This window comes from Phaseolus vulgaris, chromosome 1 (assembly GCF_051622355.1).
Source record: "Phaseolus vulgaris cultivar YP4 chromosome 1, ASM5162235v1, whole genome shotgun sequence".
In the NCBI taxonomy this organism is placed as follows: Eukaryota; Viridiplantae; Streptophyta; class Magnoliopsida; order Fabales; family Fabaceae; genus Phaseolus; species Phaseolus vulgaris.
The window spans coordinates 51,032,719-51,057,304 of NC_143498.1; the positions used below are offsets into that span (position 1 = coordinate 51,032,719).

A 24,586-nucleotide genomic window follows, 5' to 3' on the forward strand; every position below is an offset into this window, starting at 1 on the left:
TAACTTTAATTTTGAATGCATTAAAAAAAAAAAATTTTTAATGTTTAAAATAGTTAGAAATATAATTAACGAATAAAAAATGAGTTTTTGCAAAATAAAAATAAAAAATAAAAAATTTAAAATGTTTAGTTTAATTTTTTTTTAAGAATGAAGAAAATAAAAAATTAAACTCTGTAACAACATAAAAGTTGAATCTATAAACATAAATTAGTATTTATTTTTATTATTGATGATGTAATCACGTTAATTTCAAGTAAAAAATACAAGACATAATTATAAAAAAAATCAAGTTGAATAAAAATTGATATGGACATAAGAGAACAACATGACCGAACAAAAAAAATGTTCATATTGTCAAACACCACACACCTAAAGAACTTGTCATAGTATTACTGGATTGCGCAATTCTCGTCATTAATTATATCATTGAATAAAATATTAAATGAATGATCATATTTCATTTATTTTCTTTTTTATGATCAACATATACTTATTTAATATCACCTTATATCTCTTATATTTATCTTATTTAGATTTTTTTATATCTTTTATCTTTATCTTATTTTGTTTTGCCTTTATTTTATATATTTTATGCTTTTAGTTATTATTTTTTTTCTGTCATTCTTTATTTATTTTTGTTTTTTGTTTTTATTTTATTGTTGCTATTTTTATTTTCTAGACTTATTTTTTTTTGCATTTTTTCTTATCATTTTTAAGCATTAAGTGTAACATTTGCTTTAGTTTTTTTTTAGGATTTTGCATTTAAGGTAGACACTTCAATATTATTTGTGTGTCCACTATTAATTAATACTAATTGACTTTGGTTTTTTTATAATTATGTCCTGTATTTTTTACTTGAAATTAACATGATTATAAAAATAAATACTAGTTTATGTTTATAGATTTAACTTTTATGTTGTTGTAGGGTTTAATTTTTTATTTTCTTCATTCTTAAAAAAAATAATTTTAAACTAAACATTTTAAATTTATTACTTTTTTATTTTTATTTTGTAAAAACTCATTTTTTATTCATTAATTATATTTCTAACTATTTTAAACATTAAAAGTATTCATTTTTAATACATTCAAAATTAAATTATCAAAAAAAAATATTATTTTTTATTTATTTTTAAAAAAGTGCTAGATAGGGAAATAAAAAATAAAAGGATGCTAGATAGGAAAATAAAAACAAAAAGATGTTAAATAGGGAAATAAAAATAAATTAATACTAGTTAGGGAAATAAAAATGTAAATGGTATTAGATAAAAAATTTACCCGTAAAATGTATGTTATGGAATTTTATGAGATGATAAGAAAACTTTTAATTTATCTTTTGTAAAAGAAAAAAAAGAGATGGAAGGGGAAGGGTGTGGATTTTGTTTGATTGAAGGCGGTGGCAGGTGGCTATAGTGTTTTAACCCTTTCTATCTTCAATCAAAGCACTCACCTATTGAACCCATTGAACCTATTGAAGCTATTGACGTAAATTTTTATATCACAACCTTCTCCGAACCTTCCGTCTCCCGGTCATCGAAATTCCTTCCGACCCACGGAAATCGCAAATCATCGCTCCAATATTTAAATCATTAATTCAAGATCCAAAACACCAATCCTTCTCAAACCCTAGAACCCCAATTCCAATCCATTCCTTTCTCTCTGTTCTCTCTTTGTCGCAATAACCTAACTTCGTGTCTGATCCGGCACTGGACTTAGGGTTTGTGATTTTACAGCTCAATAATCAACAATCAAGAGGAGAGGAGAAGAGATGGATGACTGTTGTGCTGTTTGCGCAGAGCCTTTGGAATGGGTCGCCTACGGACCCTGTTTGCACCGGGAGGTCTGCTCCACGTGCGTCGCTCGCCTCCGTTTCATATGCGACGATCGCCGCTGCTGCATCTGCAAGACCGAATGCAACCTCGTATTCGTCACCAAGGTTGTGCCCAATGCCCAGCTCTCTCTTTTCTTCTCACTTAATTTGTGTCGTTTTTTTCTTGTTTGAGTGTCGGTTTTGTGGAATTGTTTTACATCCATTGCCCTTGTTGAAGAGTCTTCGAGCTCTGGGGTTGATTCAGTTAAAATCTTTACTTTTTCACATTGATACTTACTGTTGTGTTCGATTATGACATGCATTTTTAACAAGTAGGGGAATCGTTGATATCTCTTAGCTGTAGTTTGAAGTTGTTCCGAGTTATTGGAGCGTATATTTTATCCCTAATTTGAGGCTTATTGCGAATTGTTTACTACTGAGATCATTGTTAATGGTTTTTGTGCAGCTTATTTGTTCCTGCATTCCTGTATGAACACATTTAAGCGTGGCGTGCTTGTGTTTGTGGAACTTTACTTTTGATCTAATGGAAGTCTGTAATTCACCCAAAATAACATGTTTGTCTCTGAAGATTTTTGCTTGATGTTGCTTCTAAACCACTGGATTTAACAATCCATGACTTGGTTAACATGGTTTGGAAGCTGTGGTTTTATTCAAAATTGTAGCCTTTTAATCCTGTCAATATTGATACGTTATTGTAATCGGTGCTATCTTTTGATGTTAATATTGCTGCGTACTGCCAGGCTCTGGGAGATTATACGAAGGTGATTAATGACTTTGCTGCCCTTCCTTCAGAGGTAAGGGAGGGCAAGATTGGATCATATTGGTACCATGAGGATACAAATGCATTTTTTGATGATGTGGACCATTACAAGATGATCAAGGCTATGTGTAGACTTTCGTGCAATGTATGTGACAAGATGGAGGAGCAACCACAGGATGCTGCTTCAAGGCGACGTGCTAAGTTTAGGAATATAGGGCAGTTGAAGGGTCATTTATTCCACTGTCACAAGTTGCATATGTGCGGTTTGTGTTTGGAGGGCAGAAAGGTGAAATTTCATGACGTGTCTGATAAGAATTTCTTGGACAACATAATTTTGTAGTCTTTTCTATTGACTGAGACTTGAAACCATTTCTATGACATAGGTTTTTATATGTGAGCAAAAGCTATATACCAGAACACAGTTGAATCAACACATAAACACAGGTGATTCTGAGGTGGATGGAAGTGAGAGTGAGAGAGGTGGTTTCATGGGGCATCCAATGTGTGAATTCTGCAGAACCCCATTTTATGGAGACAATGAATTATATATGCATATGTCTACAGAACATTATACTTGTCATATATGCCAAAGGTAACAACTAAGCTAATCCCATGGCGCAATAGTTGTGTCATAAATATAATATTTGTAATATTTGTACTTCTTAATGCAGGCAGCATCCAGGGCAGTATGAGTACTATAAGAATTATGATGACCTAGAGGTAAGATATATGCATTAGGCTCTTTTTACTCTATCATGAACTAAATGGGTTTACAAGATCTTTGCTGTCATTTGAAATTGAAATATTTGTATTGACATATGTCTTGTGCAGATTCACTTCCGTCAAGAGCATTTCTTATGTGAAGATGAGGCTTGTCTTGCTAAGAAATTTGTTGTTTTTCAATCTGATCAAGAGATGAAGGTGACTCATTATTTATAGCAGATGGATCTCATTTTAGTGATTTGTTTAGAATGTGCAGCTGCACAATTATTCACAAGCCTGTGCATTTTGGGCCTTATTGTTTTTGTCTTTTACTATAAAATTATTAGATGTGTTGGTATTATTGTGGGTTTTATTCTCATTGTTGAAATTTTTTTCCTTGATTATGGCTTAGAGGCATAATGCTATCGAACATGGAGGACGGATGTCACGATCTAAGCGTAATGCTGCTCTTCAGGCATGTATATAGTGACAGTAATTTATTTTGATCTCACTTCTCTTTTCTTTTGTTTTTCCGATGATTTATTATTTCCTAGATTCTTCTCTCTCCCTTATGGAAGTAACTGTAGCTACATTCCTCCCTTACAGATTCCAACTAGTTTTCGATACAGACACGGTAATGAACATGAGCAACGCCGTGGAAGAAATCGTTCGTTTCGTCGTGATTTTACTGAAAATCAACTTTCTATGGCCATTGAAGCTAGTCTACAAACAGCTAATACAGAGCAAACATTTCGTGATCAATCGGCATCAGGTAGTGGGCGAGTTGCTGTTGATGATGACAATGGTGATATTGATTCTCTCATTCTGCCATTTGAATCATTAGATGCAGCTGGTTCTGAAGCATCTTCAAGATACCTTCAAGCCTTGGGGCATAGCTCAAGGAGTGGACCTCTGGAGGATTCTTCCTTTCCACCACTACCCATAACTTCCAACAATGGCCAGCAAGGATCCAAACATGAATTGGAAGGTTCATCTAGTAACTCCATGGCTGCACGTCTGCGTCGTCGTAACAACAAAACTGTAACCGTTATTAATTCTGGTAATGCCTGGCCAGCAGCTAGTCGTGGACTGGTACAACCATCAAGTAATTCTTCGCAATTTAGACTGTCATCAAATAATGTCCCGGGTCTTTCTCGTAATTCTGGGCAGACAAAGAAGACAGTGATTAACAGTGGACTTTTGCCATCAACTTATGCTGGTTCTATTCAGTCTACACAAAGAACTGCTCATGGACAGTTACCTGGTGGTTCATCGAGGGATACACGTGACAATGTTAGAATTGTTCACTCTGCATCTGCCCCAAATCTCATGGAAAACAACTCTGTCGAAGCTTCAATATCTGATTTTCCTCCTGTTTCTGCTGCACAGGCGAGCAAGTTACCTGCTAGCAGTCACTCTTCATTGAATGTGGAAAATGTTCAGTCTGCTAACAAGTCTCTGGTTGAAAAGATTCGTGGTGCTCTTGATTTTGACGAAGGAAGATACAGTATGTTTAAGGACATATCTGCCAAATATCGCCAAGGCACAATAGATACAGGCACGTATCTGGACTATGTGCAGAAGTTTGGCTTGTCTCATCTTGTGCTTGAGTTGGCAAGACTATGCCCGGATATTGAGAAGCAGACAGAGCTTGTTGAGGCATACAGCGCTACTTTGCAAAGAGATGCTTTACTTGAAAATAACTTGGTTCAAAGCAGTGCTAGCACCCATCGCAAAGACAGTAATGTAAACAAGAAAGGTAAAGGTAAGTCTATAGATAGTAGGGGGAGTAACTCCACAGAGAAATTAGCAGATAACTTTTTAAGCACCGTACATCAGCTACAGGCAAATTATAAATCTTCAGAAGAGAAGGCGGAGGTGCTATCAAGGGGTGATTACCGAAGTGACAGGGGCAAATTAAAAATCGATCAGCGGATTGATACAAATTCTGGAAGTCAACCTGCGGTGAAGCTTAGTGGGAAGACTGAGACATCAAATGGCAGTTTATCCACTCAAATTAGAGAGGATGGTGGTGGTGGGAACAAGCAACGCAAGAAAGGTTCAAAGTTCCTTAGAGTGCGACTTGGTGATGGCCCTGCTTCGGCCCTTGATCAATCAGATCCTGGAACAACAGACGGCTCAGAAGTTAACAAGGATGGATCTGGAGGAGGTCTACCTGTGCGTGGTGTTTGGCGAAATGGGGGAGGTCAGAAACTTTTTCCCTAATTTTTTGCTTCGCCGTCATTTTTGAAACGTGAAGTATCAAACGCAGTTGAACTGGCTGGCGTTTGCCATGGTTGAACTGCAATATAAGTATGAATTTGGTTTTAGCTTAGGGGATATTTGATTATATCGAATATAAGTTAGATTTCAAGTATATTGTGGGACGTGACTTTGTCGATTTGTTGATGGCCAAACGCCGTTGCCTGAATGGCACATTTTTTTGGTTTGGGGTATATGATTTTGTTAAAGACAAGTGTTCATATGAAAGTATGGTGCCAAGTGTTGCGTTGTACGAAAATGGCACTGTTCCTTATTTGCAGTCTACTGCAACTGTATTTCCTTCTGCGGCCAGGTCAGACTTGACATCATAATCCATGTCGGGTGTTTTGGAATGTCCTAAATGTTAAGGACTCTAATAAAAACAAGAGTACTTCTGATCTACACTTAGTGGAATTGATTTTAAATTAATATTAAATTAATCTATTTTACAAAAAATTATGCTAATAAAAATATTTTGGAACCACAACAACTATACACTAGTTTTACAGAAAAAGTTATAATTTTATACTTTTAAGTGATTTTTTATCACCTTGAAATTGGATTTTTATTTTTTTTAAATATTAAAATGCATGAAAGATGTTATTTTCCCAATTACGAACAGTCGCTCGTTTGCAGCTTGAATCATTCCTTGCTAATGTTGTGGGCTTCCTTGCGAAGATGAGCGCGTCATCTCTGAATTCGTTGGTTATTTTGAATGAACCTGAACCCTTTCTGCATGCTTAGACTTTGGAAATAAATCACTTACCTATTGATGTTTTCAAACTAAGATGAGTGTCTGATTCGCCAGTTTCACGTTAATAGCATTGATATGGATTGCAAACTTCGAGTCCCTTTCCATTCAAATGCTACGAATATGTTTAACCCTTTCAAATTTAAGTGTTGTTTTGCTTTGAAGGTTAAATTCCTAATAAGGCCACATAACCAAGTTCTTGGTGCACCTCTAAAAACATGTTCTGATCTATATAATGAAAACATGGATTTAGATTTTTTTTTATTTGCTAGACTGTCAGATTCTTGCAAAAATAACTAGTACGAAGAACTTCTTTATTTGCTGACGTCTTCCGTTCAAAATCTTGATCAATTTTTTTAGACCTGTTTCATTTTTTCATTGACTCATTTCAAACTGTTTATTCTTTTTTCCAAATAGAAACAAATTGGAAAAATAAGTTTAATAAGAAATCAAAAGGACATTTAAACACTTCCAAATATAAGCAACTTAATAGGCTGAACTGTGTGATATTAGTTTGCAATTGTTGTTAGTTTTTTTTTTTCGGTAGAAAGTATAATGGACTAAAAAACTTTGGAATGTAATATCGGACAAACCAGACAAAAAATAATTAAAATACAATTAAATAAAAAAATGTTGAAAGAATGTAAATAAATTTGTTAATTAACTTGTTAATCTTTGGATTATTTAACCTTTTTAAAAATGATTCCTTATACTTAAAAAAATCTTAACTACTTCTCTAAATTCATTAACCATACTTATTCAAGATACATATACTGTTCCATAAAAATACATGGATTCATCTTAAGTTGCATAAATAATTGAAAATTTAACTAAATAATAAATGTGCAAATTACTTGAAAATGTCAAATAATATCTGTACTTGGGGAAAATTTAACTTAAGTTTTTTTTTTTTACGAATTGAACAATTACACAAGCTTTTTGAAAAACTTCGAATTGACAGATTAATTTGACCAAAAAGAAGCAGCGCGAAGCAAGCTTATAAATCCTTCAGTTCAATGCATTCATGCTTAAACCCTACTCCGCCACTGCGTCGTTGAAGGAGCTAAATGGATTCGGCGAACGGAGCAATGACGGTGAGAGACCAACGGTTAACGGAATGGCGCATGCACCGTGGTCCCTACCTCGGAGACATTTCAGCTCTGTGTTTTCTCCACCTTCCAAATCTCTCTCTTCCTTTGCTGCTCGCAGGTACCGTATTACTCTCCCCGCATTCAATTGCACGTTGTTTAACCTTCATTTGTTTTGACATAGTGGACGCTTTCTTCAGGTTTGGGTTCTGAAATTGCGGTCTATGATTTGGAAATGAGTAAGAGAATTAGGTCCTTCTCCGTATTTGAAGGAGTTCGCGTCCACGGAATCGCTTCTAGTTTTCCTCGCGGGACAATGGTTGCTGTATTTGGGGAAACGAGAGTGAAGCTGTTTAGCTTCGAATTTGATGGCGTTTCGGGGAGCGCTGAGCTGACGCTAGTTCATTTGTTGCCGAAGTTTGGTCACTGGGTTTTGGATGTTTGCTTCCTCGAGGTCAGTCAGAATAAGTGCTTAACAGATTTGGTTTTGAATTGAAATGATGAATGCTTGTTCTTCTTACTTGTGTTCGTTTTTTACGTGGTAGTAGGGAAGCTTACCTCATTTCAATTTGGAGGATCGTTTTCTTGCTGTAGGATGTAGTGATAATTCAGTTCGTGTTTGGGATATTTCTAACTCCGTTGCGGTTCTTAAGGTTCAATCTCCAGGTTAGTTTCAACTTGGATTGTTTATATTTTTTTTTTTGTAATTTTTTTAATGAGGTTATGTTTGTCGTTGGATAACAGTACGGTGCCTTTTGTACTCAATGCGATTATGGGGTCACAATCTTGAAGTTCTCCGAATAGCTTCTGGTACAATATTTAACGAGGTGAGAAATCTGCTGATGATTAATCTTTACAATTGATTTTGAAAATGGCCGACTAGAGTCACAAAAATTATGAAGAATTTATTCTGAACATTTTTGTATCCACCATGCAAGTATATTATTGTTTCTTTCCTATATAGAGTCCTGATCTGACTAATCTGTAGCGGAAGCATTTTTGGCTTATGTATTTCATGCCAATTCACCAAAAGAATTCATTCACCCTTTGTTTTTCTTTTTAAATGATGGTCAATGCTTCGTATCCTCAATGATGGTAGAGAGAGAAACTGAATTCACAGATCATGCTTTTGAAGACAATCATATATACCCATAGAAAGATATTTTTTTCCTTTATGTTTAGTCTCTATCAAATGCTGAATATCATGTTGCAATCCAACATGGAAAGGTTAGGTACGTGGAAGAAGTGAACCAAGACTGAACTGATAATAACATAAATCCCCCTTTGTCCTCATTCAGGGAGCATTATTACTATTATTTCATTATCTTCCATCTGCTTTGATATTTGTTACTCTGAATTCAGCTTCTGAAGATCCACTAGGCTAGTTGCTGGAAAAGCCTTCATAATACTGATTAAATAGAATCTTTGTACTATCAATGCAATCCTGCTTGCAGACTAGAACCAAAGACCTCATGTGAAAAAAACTCTCAAAATAGTTAAAGACAATCCCAATTATCATCTTGAAGGATAATAAGTATATAAACATAACTGCTGTAATATGAGCATAATATAATACTATATGATTACATTAATTATTTTTATTGAAGCACACACATGAAGGATCTTTTTTCTGCAATGTATGTATCTCTTTACTTTATGGTTTTCTCCATATTAGTATTGTACTTAAAATACTTACCATTATTGTTTTTAAAGGTTCCTTAAGCTTGTTATGGCCAGATGTTTAATTTGTTGATGTTTCTATTTTCTTTTAATTACTTCAAAGAGTTTGGTTCGGGCAGATTATTGTTTGGAAAGTGACCCGTCAACAAAATAAATCTTCAAGTCATCAAGAAAATCATGATCACGAGAGCATATCATCTTCTGTTTGCTGCCAACTAAAGGATAAATTGTTTGAGGCTACTCATGTATGTAAACTTATTGGACATGAAGGTTCAATCTTCCGAATAGCATGGTCGTCTTGTGGATCTAAATTGGTATCTGTTTCTGATGACCGGAGGTGAGCTAGTTCTTGAGTCCTACTGTATCACTAATTTATGTTCACTCTTAGAGATAATGACGTGTCGTGATTGGTCTCCTTTTGTTAATGCAGTGCACGTGTCTGGGCTGTTTCTATTGAAAGGGAACATACATTCTGCCAGGATTCCATTGCCCTTGTCTTATTTGGACATAATGCTCGGGTTTGGGACTGCGCTATTTCTGATAATGTAAGCCATTCAGTTTTTATTTTCTTAGGTTAAATAGTATGTTTCAATAAATAAAACAACCAAAAAGAAAGATGCCCTTTCATTCATATATATGTGAACAATTTATCTTCAAGAAAAGATCTTTACCTCTATCTTTAACTTCCTATATTTTTAATCATTGTATCATATTGTGCTTCTTCATAATATGTAGTATCATTTCATAAAATTTTCCACTTTGTATCAATCTTACTGTTTTCCAAATTTTTCCTTCCAATGATCACTATTAACTAATAAACCCATTATTCTGTTTTGATTTATTTGATTTGATTGGAATGTCTATTTACCTTTGAGGTAAAAGCTTCTCCATAGACATATCTTATTGTCAATGTAGACAATTTTTACTTTTATTTGTCTCCCTTATTCTCTGCAAGTGACTTAGACTGTGGTCTTCTTGTTAGCCATTCCTTCAATTATTGCTGACTGGGAAATGCTTAAAAATTGAAATGCATAATAATATTTCTAAAGATGTTCATGTGCCACTAGCTTAAAGTTTGTGGATGGTTATACTTATTGAGTTGTCATTTTGTGACCTTTTGCTACTAAGAAGTGAGTTATTTTGACATAATCAATTATTATTTTCACCTGTCTGATAATTTTTACTGATACTGATAAATTTCACTTATTGAAATAATTTTGATAAGCTATTTTACTTGTTAATGTATTTTTAATTTTCTAGTGACTGTTTCATAAATATTAATACTATCTTTTACAAATGATAATAGCATCCCTCATAATGTGGTACACTTGTCCTCAATTAAATTTACAAGCATCTACAGCTGCACCTTTTTTTAATTTATTTGACTTGACATCATAAAGATTGTACTGATACCGTGTTTGCTTTGATTTCCATTTATATTGGTCTTTTTATTTGTGCAGTTTATTGTCACTGTTAGTGAGGATTGTACATGTCGAATTTGGGGAGTGGACGGTAAACAACTGCATGTCATTAAGGAGCACATGTAAGTTATGTTATGAACATGAATTCTTGATTGTCGAGTTAGAGTATTAATTGCTACTATTTGTAATTTACTGTGGTCCTAATCAAACAAGCATTGAAGATTATATGGACTTTTGACATTCTGTGAACTGAGTATCTGCAGGGAACAACCATCGGTAGTATGTTATCTTGAGTAACTTTGAAATTGTGATAAAAAGGTGCTAATCATATATTAACCCTTAAAAGACCTGACTCAAAAAATATCTCTTGCTTCACTTTATTTTGAAAATTGTCTTCTATACGAGGTTTAAAAGTGAACCTAGAAATTTCATAGCCTGCATTTTGGATGTTCCTACATACAGATGTTCCAATTCTGTCCTTTTTAAAAGTAAAATTAATTGGATGTGTGATACAATGTTGCACAAGCAATTTCTGTTTGCTTTGTATCTTACAATTCTAGCATTCTACAACTCTGGTAACACAACTGCGTAGGTATGTCTTCACAGCTTATCCTTGAGGAATCTACTGCTTCACAGGAGTCATAATCTGAGTAGTTGTTTTCTCTGTTAGACAGTACATATGTCCTTATTGTCTCGTCTTTAAGATTCTCATAATTTCACTTATAAAAGGAATCAGAGACATGATCAAATATTTGCATTCTTTGCTGTATACAGTGGAAGAGGTATATGGAGATGTTTGTATGACCCAAATTCATCACTGCTTATAACTGCTGGGTTTGACTCTGCTATTAAAGTACATCAACCTCATACATCTCTGCCCATGGGCTTGGAAGCAGTACAAGGATCCCCTAGTAGAACAGAGTTGTTTTCGATTTGCATCCCTAATGTGTCAGAGCATATTGGATTTATAGACAGGTTGGGCTATTAAAATATTATGAACTCACTTGGGGCTTCTTACTAACTTTACAAAATTTGGAGCTGATTTTGTTGTGTTTGTCTATTATTGTGTATGCTGATTTCCATGTTGACTGGCCTTGCCTCCTTTTTTGTTGTAGCAAGAGTGAATATGTTCGATGTTTGCGCTTTTCCTGTCAGGATTCTCTTTATGTTGCTACCAATCATGGTTATCTCTACCATGCTAAATTATGCGATACTGGAGGTGCTCAGTGGAATCAACTTGTCCAGGTCAGCAATGGGGCACCAATTATCTGTATGGATTTATTGTCCAAGGACTCTGTTGAACATGACTGTGGTGCTGATGATTGGATTGCTATTGGAGATGGTAAAGGAAATATGACAATTATTGAAGTTGCCAAGGATGATTGCACTCCTACAGTGAGATTGTGCTTTACTTGGCCAGCTGAAATGGAGAGACAGCTCCTGGGTACTTATTGGTGCAAATCTCTGGGATGTAGGTAATGCATTTCTTAAATCATGCTTAGATACGCAATACCTGTTGATAAGGTGTGAATCCATCCTTTGGTACTCTTCGATGAGTGTCCTTCCTGGCATTCTTATTAAAATGAGTGTAATTATAGAAAAAAATATACTCCACACCATTATGAAACTTTAGTCAGGGAAGAGAATTGCACTTGTTGCTAATGTAGTTCAAGTTGTCCCTCTTTGGTTGACAGGTCATAAGTTCAAGTTTGTACTGTGTTAAGCATACTTATCTTGTAGTCTCATCTCACCATATATATCACACTGTACTATCAAATGGGAGATCCTAATATATTACACCCTTCTTTAGCTTCTCCTTCCATTTCTTAAACTTTTTTTTATTTGATTTTTATTTAATTTTTTTCTATATAATAAAGTATTATGATTCTCTGGTGACACAACTGTGTAGGTATGTTTTCACAGCTGATCCTAGAGGAACATTGAAACTCTGGAGATTGCCTGATCCTTCACAATCTGATCTTCAGAGCTCCATGAGGAGTAACAATTTATCACATATAGCAGAGTTCGTATCAAATTATGGAATGCGGATAATGTGTTTGGATGCATGCATGGAGGAAGAGGTATTCTTCTATCCTTGAATTAGGATCTTCTCAATTTTTTGGTCATGTTATGAGAGAGGCATAGAATAGTTATAGCATAACCCACCATTGTGTAGGCTTCATAATTTTGCTAGTGGCTCTCTCTCATAACATGACAAATTCATGAACTTGCTAGCATGAAAGATCCAGATCCACCTATCCATATCCTACATTTTAGCAGTTTATTCTTTTTGGGGGTGAGTAGATTAAATTTTAATGTGTTCATTGTTGCTTAATTATTCTGTGGAAGACTATAAGATACTTGATAGAATCTGATTTTATAATACAACTAAAATATCATTTCAATTTTTTTTTCGTAGAAATGGACCTTAATTTGAGATTATTCGATAATTAATCATGTGGAACAGAGGCATGGGATGTTTTTCATTTTGAATTTTAAAATATTATGATATGAACATACTAGTTTGCAAATTAAAAATGGAAATTTATCTTGAATCCGAATGGCAGGTCCTAGCATGTGGAGATGTACGGGGTAATATGGTTCTGTTCCCTTTTCTAAAGAATCTGGTCCTGAGCATATCTGATGCAGAAGAAAGGAAGATAGCTCCAGTAAATAATTTCAAAGGAGTTCATGGGATTTCAAGTGTCTCCAGTGTTTCTGTGACTAAGCTTGGTTATAATCAGATAGAGATACGCTCAGTATGTTCAACTTTTCACCCTTTAGATATAGTGACCTGTTGATCCACATTTAAAGCATTTGCCAAATATAATATTGAGAGAACTCTTAATATTCTAACCTGCAAGTGCAGTGTGGTCAATCTTGATTCCAATTGTTGATTTGTATTCTTGTTCAGACTGGAGCAGATGGTTGTATATGCTATCTGGAATATGATAAAGAAATGCATAATTTGCAATTTACGGGAATGAAACAAGTTAAAGAATTGTCTTTGATTGAGTATGTTTCTGTGGATAACAAGTCCGGTGATAGATTGTCAAGCAGCTATGCAGCTGGTTTTGCATCGGTGGATTTCATAGTATGGAACTTAGTGAATGAGAATAAGGTACTTTGACAATCTTTTCCTTTTACTCTACTTAGTTAATATTTTACATTCACTTCTATGTTGCTGCATACCATTAGCACCTGTTATAGATTGGATGATAACAAATGGTAGTAACAGGTGGTGAACATTCCATGCGGTGGATGGCGACGTCCTCATTCCTATTATCTAGGTGATTTACCAGAGATGAAGAACTGTTTTGCCTTTGTCAAGGTTTGCTTTCTGCTTTGAACACTTAATTATTAAATCAGGAAGCATTTAGCATTTCCTTAAGCTTTATCTGTCCTAAAGTACATTTACACCTGCTCATTAGTTATTCAATCCTGCTGCTCAAGCTCAAAGTAGTTATCATTAGTGTTTATTTCTATTTAAGATCATTTAATGAACAGAACTTGTAGATGCGTTCTTGAGATTTCAGAATTTTCCCAATCATGTCTAAGGGTATCTGAAAGGAACTTTTGATCATCTTTGTTTGGCTTCGCTATGTTAAGAAGTTCTAAACCTTGTGTTTTCTGTAAGAACAGGGGTGATTTATATATATTGAGAAAAAGAAATTAGTTAGATAAATAGAGGAGATTTCATATCCTCTGATAAATAAGATATGATCATAGAATAATACGGACATGATCTTGATATTTTTTACTATAAAGATAAAGAGAAGCATTATACAAAACCGTGAGTTTTGTAATAACATGGGTGATTTATTTATATTGAGAAAAAAAAATCAATTAGATAAATAGAGGAGATTTTATATCCTCTAATAATAAAGATATCATCATAGAATAATACAATATGATCTTGATATCTTTTATAATAAAGATATTATAACAATAGGATCTTTTTATATATAATTGTAAAGATATGATATCCTTATTTTTGTAATAATAACAATTACCATCTTGGAATGTTGGTTTGGATTTAACTTAATCTTTCAAAATGAACTTGTAAGGTGAGCTTTGAATCTCACTTATATATTCTATTTTAGCCATATCACTGGTCATCACCCTTAATGTTGCAATAAGACAACTTCCTAAGGTGGGTTAGGGGTGACTGCAATCAAAGAGACTTTTTAATAGTTTGGGATAGTTGTGAAATTAAATTATTTTAATAATCAATTATAATCAGAATTAATTTTCTCTTGAGTAAGTTTATTGATAAATGGTTTTAAGATAATTAATTTTGTTTGGATGTAACAAAGATATCGACTTTTACATAAAAAAGAGCATATATGAAGTTGAAAGGGAAAAAAATTGTTCAGAAATAATTATAAGCTACATTTTCAGACTCATAAAATCAGGTTATTTTTTAAGAAAAAACCTTAATAAATTTCAGCTACTGTCCCAAATATTTAGCTGAAATTTAATCTTAGAAACAGCTGAAATCCTTGAAGTTAATATTTTCAAAACATATTAGCACATTTTTAAGCTTGTTCTGCTGTCACTTTATTAGCTAGTAAGCCTATTTTGTCCTAGATGATTGATTTCTGTTATCACAATTTTTTTCTGAAATACCTAACAAATATGGCCAATTGTTACAGGACGAATTGATACATATACATAGACACTGGATTCATAATAAAGATGGGAAGGTATACCCTCAAAATTTGCACATGCAGTTCCATGGTAGAGAGATACATTCCTTGTGCTTTATCTCTGATGATGTGCTTATTGGAGATAATTTCAAGTGCACCTTATTTTCTAAATCAAGTTGGATTGTAACTGGATGTGAGGATGGAACTGTGAGGTTGACTTGGTAAGACCATTGTTGTCTGCTGTCTGTAGATCTTGCTTGAATGCTTTACACCTAACCTGTCTGTTTTATTTAGGTACTCTCCAGGCACTGAAAACTGGTCCATGTCAAAACTGCTTGGAGAACATGTTGGAGGATCAGCGGTGAGATCAATTTGTTGTGTGTCGAAAGTACACACAATCTCATCAGATATGGGTGATGCAGCTGATGAGAGGATTGAACTGAATGCTGCTGTTCAGAACAAAGATAATCCAACATTACTTATATCTGTGGGTGCAAAGCGTGTCTTAACTTCTTGGATATTAAAAAATAGGAGGCTGGACTTAGAAAATGACTTCCTAATCAATCATCAATACAAATCAGAAGGAGTTGATGACTGTTTTTTGTCAAGTTTGTCCTCATCAATGACGTTCCAGTGGCTTTCCACTGATATGCCAGCCAAACATTCAATTACACATAATACTTCCAAAATTAATTTGGAGAAGAGAGTTGGTGTTGCTGAAAATGTTTCTCATACAAATAATGATGCTGGGATGATTTCTGAGAGTGGAATGGCAAATTTGATCAAAGATAAACATGAAGATGACTGGAGATATCTTGCAGTCACGGCTTTTCTTGTTAGATATTCTGGTTCCAGGTGAGAAAAGATGCCCAATATTTCCTTTCTCGATCATGTATTTGGTTCAAGTCTAACTACTTTCATGCAAAAACAGAAAAACTGAATCTAACCTTCCACTTTGTGTACGTTTCAGGATAACTTTCTGTTTTGTTGTCATTGCATGTTCAGATGCTACACTTATGCTACGGGCTTTAATTTTACCCTTTCGCTTGTGGTATTTTCATTTAATCCTATCAAATTCTATGATATTTTTTTCTCTGCTTTTCTTATTTTTGTTGCTACATTTCACATGCATCTTTCTCTTTCACCTTTTCTTTTATAAGCTTTTCCCTTTTACCTGATGGCAGGTTTGATGTCGCTGTACTGGTTCCTTCTCTGGCACCAGTTTTGTCATTGCAGCATATCATATTTCCCGTGTGTAGGCCTTGTAAAGGTTTGTATTACATCACAGTGATTCCTGGCTAGAGTTCTTCTGTACCTCCCAATTCCTTCCTTTCACGTGGATGTGATATTTTTATTACATTAGCACAAATTATTCTAACTTTGTCTCTTCAAAAGTTAATAGGGTTTTGTTGCATGATAATCAAAATTAATGGTGAAAAACTTAATTCACAATGTACTGGCATTGAGAAAAACCAAGTTCAAAGATGAAATTGTCTCAATGTTGGGTTTAATTTGTGATCCTGGGACTTCTTTTAATAGTCCAAAGGCCATTATAGAGTATAGTTACATGTGTTGTGATAATATTTATGACTAATTAATTTGGCACTCGGTGGTTAGGATATTTCAGCAATTTTCTTGTTCCCAGGTAATTGGGTGTGTTTGGGAAGTCAGCTGATTATATATAGGTATTGGTGGGTTTTCTTTTAGCACATAAGTTTTCTTATTGGTTGTTAGTAGATTGAAGTCTTAAGCTTATGAAGCTTTGATTTATTATATCTTGTGTACAAGTTATAGGAAGCCTAGTCATAGGTTTGTAATACTATCAATAAATTATCAGTTTTTTGCTTTTTGGATGTGCTTTTCCCTTTTGTAGAATGCCCCAACTACAAGCACACCCTGTTTGAAATGATAAATTTGTCATGTAATGACATCATTATAATTTTATGGGCTGTTGCTCATATTTTTGTGTAACACCTGTTTCCTGTATAAATTTGATTCATCTTATGTCTGAACATTTTTTGCAGAAAACATCCAAGCTGGAAATGTTTATATTGTGATTAGTGGGTCTACTGATGGCAGTGTTGCTTTTTGGGACCTAACTGACAGTGTCGAAGCTTTTATGCGGCGGGTTTCAGTTTGTAATGTTGAAATGCTTTTTGATTGTCAAAAACGACCACGCACAGGGAGAGGAAGTCAGGGTGGTAGACAGTGGAGATCCCTAAGCAGAGACTTGTCAAAGAAAAAACAAGACAGCAGTCTGGTCACTTTGAAAGCCAAAGAGAAGACCCCTTACGTGCCAAGTGATTCTGAAGACAGCAAGATGGATTGTTCTCAATCCTCACATATGGCTTCCCCGGAGTTAGAAAGCAAGACTGATGATTCCTCGATGGAAATATGTGAAATACAGCCTCTATGCCTTTTGCGAAAGATTCACCAATCTGGTGTCAACTGTCTCCATGTTTCAGAGATAAAGAGTGGGCAAAATACTGACAGTTGTCAAATGTACAGCATAGTTAGTGGGGGTGATGATCAAGCACTTAATCATCTAGTGGTTGAATTATCACCTAAATCTATAAATTTGAATCATGGGATTTTGAGCCCAGAGATCACTCGTATTGTCTCTGTGTCTGAATATGGAAAGGACTTCAATTTTCAAAATCCGAGCAAGAAATTTAAGATTAGATTCTTAAATAACGAAAAACTACCCTCTGCCCACAGCTCTTCTGTCAAAGGTAAAGAAGCTGTGTAATTATACTCTCTCTATTCCCATGTTTTGTTTGCTTCAGTTATAAAGAATAGTGGAGGCATAGGCTTTCATTGTTTGATTCAATAATCATCTTTTCCCCTAAAAGATATTAGCTACTTCATGTAACACCCATCTTAGAATGTTGAGTTAAGCGTATCCCCATATAATTGTTTTAGTTTACTATACAAGAAATAGATTTGTCTGGTAGATTTGCCAAAAGATTGCATCTCGTTTGGTAAATATTAACATACTTGCGATCCTTGAAAACTATATATCGAGTTTTGAATCACTTAATTAAATTGAAGCTAATATCTGAAAATGCATCATAATCAGCCTTTATTTTATGAAGGTGTCTGGACAGACGGATCTTGGGTGTTTTCCACTGGACTTGATCAACGGGTCAGATGCTGGCATCTTCAGCAGACCAAACTCATAGAACATTCATATCTAATAGTTAGTGTTCCGGAGCCAGAAGCGTTATCTGCTAGGGCCTGTGGCAGGTGATTGTTATATATGGTTGGATGATCAGGTTAGGTTATATATTTTGTTTGTCTGACTCCTGTCTTTTGCAGGAACCAATATCAAATTGCTGTTGCTGGAAGAGGGATGCAAATAATTGATTTTTCTGAATCTTGAAACAAGATTGATGACTGGCTTGGAGAGTAAAGTGATTTTTGTTGTGTTTTTTTAATTTATACGTCCAAATAGTTTATGGGGAGTGCAATGTTGCCAACCTCGTTCAAATGAACCGAATCCTGATGGTAAATTCTCCAGTGTTGGCAGACTGGTTACTCCATCCACCTGAAAAGTGAATTATATTCGTACCAAGTATGGCTATTGATTTTTGTGTGCTCACCCTCATCAGGACATCTCCCCAACTAACAGTGCAGTCTGTCAGGTTAAATTTCTGCTTTTAGCCAAGGGACCATTATCAGTAACATTGGATTTATGCCCTTCTCATAACAACCCCCTCCGTCTATGAGCTTAGGTTCTGCAAATGTCTCTGTATCGAGGTCCAAGGATCGAAGTTGTAACCTGGATACATGGGGGAGAACCAGTCAAGGGTTAAGCAGACTGACCAACAATGACTCAAGTTGCACGTATGGTTTGCTCATTGCACTAGACATTGAAGTTGGGTTTTCAATGTGATGAATTGGTCTCACTAACTTTTGAACCTCGTTCTTGCCGAGGAAATTAGTAATAGCAAGGCGATTGCTTCTGCCCCTTCCGGTGGAACTTGCATCGTTTAATAGATTGCTAGTAGTTTTCCCCGTGAGCTCTCGTTAAGCTTCTAGAAAAGATGGTTTTCCAAAACATAATTTAGGAATATTAGCAATCAGTTTTGTAATTTCACTAGTGATGCTTGGGGAACCAAGGAATTTTTCATGGAGAAAATGATTCCTCTGGTTCTCATTCCGAACACTCCTCGCCATAATTTAACTATCAATTTAGATCGATGCCCGTGTAATGTGTCTTATAAATGCATTTTCAATGTTGTAGCCGATAGACTGAAGTATTTCCTAAATGAGTTCGTCTCTCATTGCCAGGCTACCTTGGTTCTTCGCAGGAATATCATCGTGAAAACATCATCATTGCGCTTGAGCTAGTGCACTTCATGGAGGATGAACGCAATTAAATCTAGTGAAATAGATTCAAAAAGCATATGATCGAATCTCTAAACCCCTTATTCATGATTGTTTGGAGGAGCCAAAGTTCCCCATGCGTGGGAAATATTATTATGGCCTCCGTATTTTATTTTTCTTTTTAACGATTTTCATGAGGAAATTCTCATCTGATTCATGATGCTGTGCACGAAAATCTGCCAAAACCTACTCATTATGTTTGTTGACAATATCCTTATTTTGAGAAAAACTTCGACTCAACAATTGGAAGTTATCTTAAATCTTAAACTATCCATGGGCACTGTGTTCCGCGTAAGATCAGAAGTTAAAGAAAACAGAATATCACCATGTAATTTTTTTTCAGGAATGTTAAACTGGAGAATTAATACCTCATCACTCAAAAAGTGGATTCTTGATGGCTGCATGTATTCTCCTGGACCACTCCCTTGTCTTGAAGAAATGAAAAAGGAAACGTCAGAAGCACCCTTCCGAAGTTGGAGAAGTAGCTTGTTAGATGAAAAAGACAAATGGTTGGTAGAGTCATTTTAATTTTCAGCTGAAACACTCCAAGAAAGTTCTTGTTGGAATTTCCAATGAAATTGGAAAAAGGTAAGAAGCAAAGAACCAATTATGTAGAGCACATAAGAAAACTACTCATAATCACTGACTATGCAAGTGAAATAATGGAAAGAACCAAGAGCATGTCTGCTGATCATAGGGGATTTCCTGGCTCCCTTTCTTAGAACAGGTGGGACATTTTCTGCATGGCAACATTTTTGTTATAATATTTGGTCTTAATGCCTTCTTGGTCAAAGGATGTTGAGCTTGCCTATATCCTTGACATTTGGAAACACATTATGGAAACGACTATTCTATTATTACCAGTATTTTTCAGCAATCACACTTTCACAGGATCTCTCAAAGCAGAAAAATATCATTAAGACATGTATAAAGTGATTAGCCAAGAATTGGAGTACTAAAGTAAGTTAAGATTATGATATTTAGATTAAATTAAAAATGTTTTTATTTAGTATCTTTAAAAAAAAGTGATGTTATTTTATTTCTGATGTGATGTATGTAGAGATACATCATAGTTTTAATTTAACGTGTAGAGGAATTAAATATTTTTTTTAATCTTTACTCTACGTCTAGCCATACATCCCATGTGGATATCACACGCGAAGATTTGAAAAAAAAGACTAGTGTTTAAAAGGGGAAAATGTTGAAGATGGCATCACTCAGCCAAGGATTAAAAACGAAGCACTCGAACCATATTTTGCGACAGCTTTTTATAATTATTGTTTACCAAATTCATGTCATTTTATACATAGAATAAAACATACTAGATATTAATAATTGTTTTTAACAATAATAATATCTACCATAAGAAAATAATTAGTACACCATAAGAAAATGGGCACAAGTTGTGTGTGATGGGTGGTCGCTGGCATGTTGCACGTTACCACATTTATGGTTTTGAGATCCATCCAGAATATCAGATCTACACCTTTGCGTTGAAAAAGAGTAAGTTGGCAGCACTAACACACCTTCACATGCGGAAACAAATGGGACTCTCTATCTCTGTCCACAGAATGTAAAGTTCATTCCTTCACTTCTTCTTATATTTTTCTTTTTCTTTTTCTTCTCCACTTTTGTTCTCTCCATCTTTAAGTATAAGAAGAGACATCATTACATATGTACATTAAATATATGTAATTATTTATAATTTGTAATTTGGAGAATTAATTCTTCTTCTTCCATTATGTTTTTTTATTTAGGTTTCAATTCTAATATATTTGTAAAATATTTTTCGATACTTAAGTAAGTATTAAATATTTGCGTGTTGTTGATATTGTAATAAAGATATAATTTATTATGTCTAATGTGTTTATTTATATAATTTGTAATAGACTCTATTATTAATATGTATTATAATCATAAAAATTGAATGATCTGATTTATCCGTATCCTTATTATCTTAAGGTTTTTACACTAGTCGGATACTAAATGTTACTTGTTTGATTTCGATGATGTATTTAGTATAAATAACGTATATTAGGGTGGTAAAACTTTTCACTACATACTTATAACTTGAATTCCATATTAATAATACTGAAATTAAACACAATTTTTGCATATATTAATCTGCATGTTTGATTGCAAATGGAAAAAGAATTACGATGAGTACCTATTGTTTGTTAAAGAAGAGCAATACCCATTGACGTTCCTTTTATTCTCTCTCGTTCTTTTTGGCTGTGTTGGAGTGGAGAGTAGAGAGCAGCACGTGGTCTGTTCTTTACCCATGAAAGAAAGGAATATAAAATGAAGATTAAAATTAATGATTGTGATTGCGCATTACTATTCAAAAAACGTGACGTTGGTTTTGCTCTGATTGATACAGAGAAATGGTGTCACACTGAAAATGGTGATACTTTTGAATATGATAAACGATATGAGTCTTACTTAAATGTTGTTGGTTGGTCGCCAAACCAACCACTTTTCAAATAATTAACAACCACATAGGATTATGGTTTTTCCACTTGCATAAATGTGTCGGTTGTTTAAGTTAAGATTATTTCAAAGCTTTCTCATTTTTTCTTCTTCTTCAGAAATTGATGAAATACCAAAAAATGTTATATGTGCTTTCTTGCCCAACTTTCATCCCTATATGTGTGGGTTTGTGTTTTAGATATTTTATTTTGAGGTTTCTACTATGAAAAATTATAACAGTCAAATTTTATTATTTTCATAAATATGAAACTGAAAAAATGTTTCTCTTCTATTTACTTTATAAAAAATAACATTTTCCAGCAAACAAGATTTTCGGGAAATTAATTTTAGTTAAGATTTCTATTAAAATATCCCATGGGGCAATGGAGGTGGAAGACTAACTTTTTTTCATTTAAAATAAATCTTTTCCTAAAACAATACTATGCTATTTTTATTGAATCGTGTAATATGGTAAATTAAATATTTTAGTAAAAAAAATACATGATATTTTTTATTTGGCTAAAAGTTATATAAATATTAAGTACACCAACCACGTATTAATTCGCCGTTCCTAAGAATCATAATTCCTAATATTAATCATAAATTTGGTGTATGAAAGAAGAAACTTGGCTAAATTGAGTTAGTCGTTTAGAATTCAACCCGTAATAATACAAGACTACTTATAGGTAACAAAATAATAAAAGAAAAAAAATCATTAAGTTTTATACCTTAAAATAAAAATGACAAATAAACTTGTATTCATTAATATTAATAAGATATTAAATAAATATTTTTAATAAATATTTAATACAAATATTTTAATCGATTTCTTGGTATAATTAATAAATATAAGTATATGGTGTATTGTTGGTTGTTGAGTGATAGGATAATAGATGGTCTTTCAGTTAACTTAAGTTTAAACATAATCTTTGAACATTCATTTAATCAATGTTAAGTCAGTATTAAGGTATAATTGAATCTTTTTATGAACCCAATAAACGAGTCTATGACAATAAGGATCTAACCAAAATGTATAAATAGCAGAAACAGTAAAACACGGTCAAATAAATTTTTTCTCAACTTTAACCTTGACTTCCTTGTAAGAAGATATGATATTTAATACATAAATATATAATATCCGTTACATTTTAAAAAATGAACTTTATTCCTTTTTTAAAATTAAAAATTCAAATGATGAAACTAAAATCTGTTGAAGATCTCAAGTCAACTAGAAATAATGACATTTCATTATATATAAATGGGTGCAAATCTCACCCTCATGAGCCGATTTTATGAGGTTGAGTTAGACTTAGTCCACTTTGTAATATGGTATCAAAGTCTTTGTTGGGTTTATCAGGTCACCTCATCTAACACGTTCACATCCTACACAAAGGAAGTTGGGTGGAAGGGAAAAAATTGTTACTTATAATTATTATTCACGAAAATCAGAAATTTTGGGAATTACTTTTCTTAATAATAAAATAAAGTTCCTTTTGTAAGTGAAAAAAATCACATATAATTTTTAAAGATAAATTTCTTTTTTATAAAAAAACTTAATTTAACTTTAATAACTTAAAAAAATAGCATAATATTTATTAGTTTAAAAATTGTTTTAACTCATGTAGGAAACTTGACCAAATATTATTCCTGGAAAACTTTATTTCCAGAAAAATGTCTATTTTTTAAAAAAGTAAATCAAACATAGAAACCTATTTCTTGATCCATATTTTCACGAACTAAACATTTTTCTTCTATTAAACTAAACGTTTTCAAAAAAAATCAGAAAAATATATGATCGAAAAACACTATATAAGAAAGTCTTAAAATATCTAAGCAAAACACATTAATCACTCATAAATTGATTTCTCAATATTTGTATTTTATATTTTTTTGTTTTTCATTAATGTAAAACTAATGATTCAGATAATTCACGAAATCAAGATCATTATTGTTTTCATTATTAATATTTTTATTGTGGTTTTTCTTTTATGCACAGATTGGTCACAATTATTTTCCCAGATATAAAATATTTTACCTATACAACTTCATTATTTGATTATTTTATGTAACTATTAACTAAAACGATTAATATTAATGAAAGGACATTCTCAATTTCTTATTCCGTTAAAAGCATGAAAAAGAAATCAAAATGACATCTAGGAATTGAAATGTTATTTATTATATTATTAAAGAAATTCATTACGTAAAATTACTGTACTGTCATTAATTAAAGAAAATGCATTCCAAATATAAAGTGATATTCGTAGTTAAATCGAAATATTATTTTCAATAAATATAAAAAAAAACTTTAAAATATATATTTATTATATAAAAGTGAAAACGTTAAATAAATTTAATTACATATTAAAAATAGAATAATTTTGCCTACAATTAGATGCAAAAGTTACATTTTATTAAGAGTATTTTAAATTTTACCAACGATGAGGGTGGGATCTACCTGTATCCTACTGTGCTACCGACACTGACACGTTTTCGGTTAAGGTTTGTGAGTGACCGGCGGTATTCGGTTGTAGACGCGCTCTCGCTGTAGCAAATCGCAATCTCACCGACCCTTTTGATTTGGGTG

At 33.4% G+C, this 24,586-nt stretch overlaps 2 protein-coding genes across 4 annotated transcripts; both read left to right on the top strand.

Moving 5' to 3' along the window:
* Positions 1-1,298: 1,298 nt before the first annotated feature.
* On the top strand, positions 1,299-5,954 carry LOC137814821 (uncharacterized). Its single transcript, XM_068617739.2, has 7 exons — positions 1,299-1,933; positions 2,569-2,874; positions 2,972-3,180; positions 3,260-3,308; positions 3,420-3,509; positions 3,703-3,765; positions 3,897-5,954. The coding sequence occupies exons 1-7, from the start codon at positions 1,766-1,768 to the stop codon at positions 5,514-5,516; spliced, it is 2,505 nt and encodes an 834-aa protein (XP_068473840.1). The 5' UTR covers positions 1,299-1,765; the 3' UTR covers positions 5,517-5,954.
* Positions 5,955-7,265: 1,311 nt separating this feature from the next.
* Positions 7,266-19,406, top strand: LOC137814822 (Transducin family protein / WD-40 repeat family protein). Of its 3 annotated transcripts, XM_068617740.2 has the most exons (20): positions 7,269-7,512; positions 7,592-7,845; positions 7,940-8,057; positions 8,136-8,218; positions 9,191-9,408; positions 9,502-9,616; positions 10,532-10,614; positions 11,267-11,467; positions 11,608-11,967; positions 12,402-12,573; positions 13,060-13,251; positions 13,407-13,613; positions 13,731-13,823; positions 15,148-15,362; positions 15,436-15,996; positions 16,112-16,192; positions 16,326-16,411; positions 17,166-17,873; positions 18,237-18,387; positions 18,460-19,406. In XM_068617740.2, exons 1-20 carry the CDS (start codon positions 7,371-7,373, stop codon positions 18,521-18,523), a joined length of 4,104 nt encoding a protein of 1,367 aa, XP_068473841.1. In that variant the 5' UTR covers positions 7,269-7,370; the 3' UTR covers positions 18,524-19,406. The 3 variants fall into 3 exon arrangements, with proteins under 3 accessions (XP_090149571.1, XP_068473841.1, XP_090149570.1); XM_090293445.1 differs by lacking the exons at positions 16,112-16,192; positions 16,326-16,411; positions 17,166-17,873; positions 18,237-18,387; positions 18,460-19,406 and having other exon boundaries at positions 7,266-7,512; positions 15,447-15,584; XM_090293444.1 differs by lacking the exons at positions 7,269-7,512; positions 7,592-7,845; positions 7,940-8,057; ... (2 more) ...; positions 9,502-9,616; positions 10,532-10,614 and having other exon boundaries at positions 11,333-11,467; positions 11,648-11,967.
* The last annotated feature ends 5,180 nt before the right edge of the window (positions 19,407-24,586 follow it).

Excerpts from the sequence above, each read along its gene's own strand:
- LOC137814822 (XM_068617740.2), top strand. The coding sequence starts at position 7,371 with ATGGATTCGGCGAACGGAGCAATGACGGTGAGAGACCAACGGTTAACG. Across the intron at positions 9,617-10,531 it reads ACTGCGCTATTTCTGATAAT|TTTATTGTCACTGTTAGTGA; the intron begins GTAAGCCATTCA and ends TTATTTGTGCAG. Across the intron at positions 12,574-13,059 it reads ATGCATGCATGGAGGAAGAG|GTCCTAGCATGTGGAGATGT; the intron begins GTATTCTTCTAT and ends TCCGAATGGCAG.
- LOC137814821 (XM_068617739.2), top strand. The coding sequence starts at position 1,766 with ATGGATGACTGTTGTGCTGTTTGCGCAGAGCCTTTGGAATGGGTCGCC. Across the intron at positions 1,934-2,568 it reads ACCTCGTATTCGTCACCAAG|GCTCTGGGAGATTATACGAA; the intron begins GTTGTGCCCAAT and ends GCGTACTGCCAG. Across the intron at positions 2,875-2,971 it reads TGTGTTTGGAGGGCAGAAAG|GTTTTTATATGTGAGCAAAA; the intron begins GTGAAATTTCAT and ends TCTATGACATAG.